This window comes from Galeopterus variegatus, unplaced genomic scaffold (assembly GCF_000696425.1).
Source record: "Galeopterus variegatus unplaced genomic scaffold, G_variegatus-3.0.2 Scaffold865, whole genome shotgun sequence".
In the NCBI taxonomy this organism is placed as follows: Eukaryota; Metazoa; Chordata; class Mammalia; order Dermoptera; family Cynocephalidae; genus Galeopterus; species Galeopterus variegatus.
This window is the reverse complement of record NW_007726976.1, coordinates 500,901-505,056: the sequence shown is the minus strand read 5'-3', so window position 1 is coordinate 505,056 and position 4,156 is coordinate 500,901. Positions and strand designations below refer to the sequence as shown.

The window sequence follows — 4,156 nt, the reverse complement described above, 5'->3', positions numbered from 1 at the left end:
TCATGAAAGACAACCACCCTCAACTGCATCCAGTACTGCTATGCCACCCTGTGAAAGGCCTGGGATATTTTGGGATTTGGTGAAGGCCTCAGGGGGTGTGAGGAGAGGATGGCAGAGCTGGGGTGTACCCTCCTGTGACCCTGTGACCTCAGACAAATCTAGACCCTCTCTGGACTTTGTTCTCCTGGTTATTAAAATGGAGACAATACCAGCTACCGCACCTGCCCACAGTGTGGCAGGACCTGGCTAAGAGCTAAGGATTGGGAAATGGTAAATGGCCATCCCCCAGTGTCAGTGTCAACGTGTGACAACCTGGTGTGGAGCACTGCATGGTATTGACTCATTTGTTGTCATTATTTCTGTTTTACAGGTGAGGGGACGGAGGTTACTGCCCAGGGTCATGCTGTTGGCCAGTGGCAGGCTAGGAGCAGATGCCAGCATTTCTGCTCTTAGCCAGGACTTGATGTTCCCTGGCACTGCTCTGTCCCCAGGGAGTGCACTCTGCACAGGAGCTCTGCTGCCCTGCATCCTCAGCACCCCTGCTCATCAAAGACAGTGTGCGGAGGTCACCGCCTGAGGAGAGTCCCAGCGGGAGGAGCACGAACCTGGCACAGTATTTAAATGTGTTTGGACTAGTGACTGGCACCTGGTCACAGCCTCCCTCCCCCTCCCCCACTACACTCGGGGTCCTACTGCTTGTACAGGATTGAGTCTGTACTGTCTCCCCACCAGGCCAGGGGCAGGGGTTTGTCCAGCTCATCTCTGTGTCCCTGGCAGGGTCAGAATGGTACACAGGGGACTACAAGTGTCTGTGGAATGAAAGTACAATCTGTGGGTCCTTCCAGCTCTGATGCTCCAGAACATTCCATGGTTCTGCCGCCAATTCCTTCCTCAGGAGCACCGAGGACCTGCCTCATGGCACGTGAGGCCCGTGGGCTCTCCATGGCATGAAGCCAGCTAGATTGGGGTGGCCAAGCGCCTGCCCCACTGGAGGAGCCACACAGGCCCCACCCCTCCTCAGCCGTCAGCAAGCGCTGGGGTGGGGGCTGGGAGAGCGGGAAACACTCAGTGCTCAGGGGCCAGAACAAATTGCCCTCTTAATAGACTTTTCCACTGGAGCGGAGCTCCTTGACTTCAATTTATCCCCAGCTGGAAAACAAGCGCATTTAAAATTATGCCACATCATACAAAATACAGCAAGGTCGGCTGTGCAGGGTGCGCATGGAGGAAGAGGGACTGAACACGGTCACCGCTGAGCCTGGAGGTGGGCAAGAAGATGCAGGGACACCTGGTGGCTGCACCCCCAGCTTACCTCCACTGAGGTCCTGGGCTTCCACGTGGACCAAGTCTGGTTCAGCATCCACCCCGGACACAGCCCTGGAAGAGAACAGCCCCGGTCGGTGTCAGGAAGGAGTCACCATGCCCTTCCACCTCAGCTCCCCCCCCACATCTGAGGCCACTCTTGCTCTGTGGTCCAGAGGACACATGAGAGTCCCCTGACCCTGGGGGAAGACATAGCCCCTGCTTCTTCTTTGAGGGAGCCCAGGGGGTCGGGGGTGGCCCTCTGCCCTTCCTAGCACTGTTTATAGAAGACCCTCTGCTTCACAAAAGACTCTCACGTCGTGTTGCTGTTGGGTTTTTTTGTTGTTTTGATCACTGAAATGATCTCAGGGAGCAGGCAGGCCTGGGACCACCACCCTAATTTTGCAAATGAGGAAACTGAGGCTCGAGGAGCAAAGTGACTTGCCTGAAGTCACACAGCTATAAGTGGCTGACTGGGACTCTGGTGGGCATCCAAGTCAAGCCATTGCCTGGGCCCTTCATCCCATTGCTCACTGGCCTCACCACCAATCATGTGCTCTCAGGAAGATCCCACTCCCCACATTGACCCTGCCCAAGTGCTCCCCCAGGGACTTGCCTGAGTCCTTCCATGGGGCAAAGGCTCTGGTGAAAGGAGCCACCTCCCACCACCTCACTCGACAGCTTGCACCAGGCTGGCTTGGGCCATGTGTTGCCAGGCAAGCACCCCACTGGCATGTTGCAGGTGACCCACCGAGGCCAGGAGGATCTGAGACTTACCCAAGGCTCCTGCCCAGGTCTGCCTGACCCCAAAACTCATGATCTTCTCAGACCCTGCACACTGCCCTGTGTGTGGCCAATCCTCCTCCCAGTGCCACCAGCCACCGATCCAGAGGCCTGTGCCCTGGTGACCCTGCCTTCAAGTAGCAGGTGGTCCCGGTTTTAGAGAAGCAGTGATGGAAATGGGGGAGGGGCAATCCTGCCACCTGGACAAGTTCCACAGACGTCTCCAAGAGCTAAGTGGGACCTATTATGTGCCAGGCCCGCCCCAGGCTGCGGGGACGGAGATAAATGAGACAGAGTGGCTGAGGCCGGTGGCCATGCTCCTGCTCTGTCTCTACCCACCAGAGCCCCTCCCCTACTGACTCAGCTCCCCTCTCCCTGCCCTGTGGGCTGGAGTCACCTTCTACCCTCCCAGACAGCTCCTCCTTGACCGGGGGAGAGAGAGAAACAAAGAGGGAGGGAGAAGAGCTTGCCTCCTGGGGACAGGGGCAGGTCCTTGGAGTCTGTACCACACACAGCCCATGCCTGGACCATTCAATAGCTAGTTTAGTGGCAGGTACTCAGGTGAAGGCAACATCTCAGGGGCTCTGGTTGCCCCAGCTCACTTAGTGCAGAATAACCCCAAGTGGTTTGGTTACACCCATTTTACAGATGAGGAAACCAAGGCCCAGAGAGGTGAAAACACATATCCAAGGTCATACAGTGAACAGACCAAAGATCTGCAATGCAAGTCCTGCCATTCCCAAACCGACGTCCCTTCATCACACGGGTCGCCTTTCTGGCTGTGCATAGTACAGTACATGGAAATGATGCCACCAAGGAACAGTGGGTGGGGAGAGTCGGTGTCTCAGCTGCCCTGCCATCCAGTCGGGTGGTCTCAGCTGGGACCTGCTTCTTCCCTGCCCCTCTGTCCCAAGTTCTCCCCTGCCTCTCATAGGCTCCACTTCCCAAGAATGTATGTGAGGATCATGTTCACCACATACGGGGCTGGCCAGAGGTAGAAACCCCCTATTACCCTCTTGGACATGCTCATCTGGCTGTTCCCATATTACGGTGCACCAACTCTGCCTTGGATTTATGCAGCACCTCCACTCTCAGCACTCAAGAGCCAGTAACAACAGGGCAAGGACAGATGCTCAGGGTTAACAAGTCTGAAATGCTCACCAACGAGGGAAATTCACCAACCACCCATTCACTCCAGTGCTGCCCACCACTGGAGCCCCATTCACTGTGCTGAGTGCCACCTGTCCTAGGCTATGTCCATGTCAACCTACTGTGCATGCTCAATAGAAATCCGCAGAGTACTCACTATTGGCCAAGGGCTGAGGACTCAGAGATGAACAAGACACAGCCTCTGCCTTGTAGGAAACACAGGCTAGCAGGAGGCCATAAAAAAATAACTACCTGACCTGTCCACCATCCACCTGTCTATCCATTCTTCCATCAGCCATCCACCTACCCATCCCCCCACCCACCCATCCATTCACCATCCACCGACCCATCCATCTACCCATCCATCCACCCACCATCCACCCACCCATCCATCTACCCATCCATCCACCCACCATCCACCCACCCATACATACATCCATCTGCCATCCATCCATCCCCCATCCACCCACCATCCATCCATCCACGTATGCATGCATCCATTCATTCATTTACTGAGCACCTGCTACGTGCCAGACCTGAGCTGGGGCTGGAAATGCAAAGATGCACTCAATAGATTCCTGCTGTCAGTAGTCTCACAGTCTGGTAAAGATCTGTGAACATTTGTCCCAGGCTCAAATTTTTTAGAACCCAGGTTGGCAAAAAGCCATGCCAATTGGTCACATGAGGGTTCAGGAGGCAGAGTCTCTTACTGGGCAGCATCTCACCACACAGGCAGGGGACATGGGCAGGGATGGGAAGAGGCTCTTTCTCATCCCTGTGGTGTGAGAATGAATCTTCCTCCAGGAGTGGGCAGAAACCGGTTCGTTAGGAGGCTACAGTCCTTCTGACCACAGAGAATGTGTACACGGCACATAATAGGTGTCTATTAAGTGTTTTTTTTTTTTTTTTTTTTTTTTTTTTT

The 4,156-nt window shown here is 55.0% G+C and overlaps 1 protein-coding gene across 1 annotated transcript in view; it reads right to left on the bottom strand.

The window, feature by feature from the left end:
* Positions 1-1,312: 1,312 nt before the first annotated feature.
* LOC103590720 (VPS10 domain-containing receptor SorCS2-like) overlaps positions 1,313-4,156 on the bottom strand; it is a gene marked incomplete at its 3' end in the record, with an annotated part of 448,076 nt that continues 445,232 nt past the window's right edge. The window contains exon 7 of the mRNA XM_008573022.1: positions 1,313-1,377. Within this exon, the coding sequence (XP_008571244.1) occupies positions 1,313-1,377 (65 nt within the window). The remainder of the gene's footprint in view (positions 1,378-4,156) is intronic.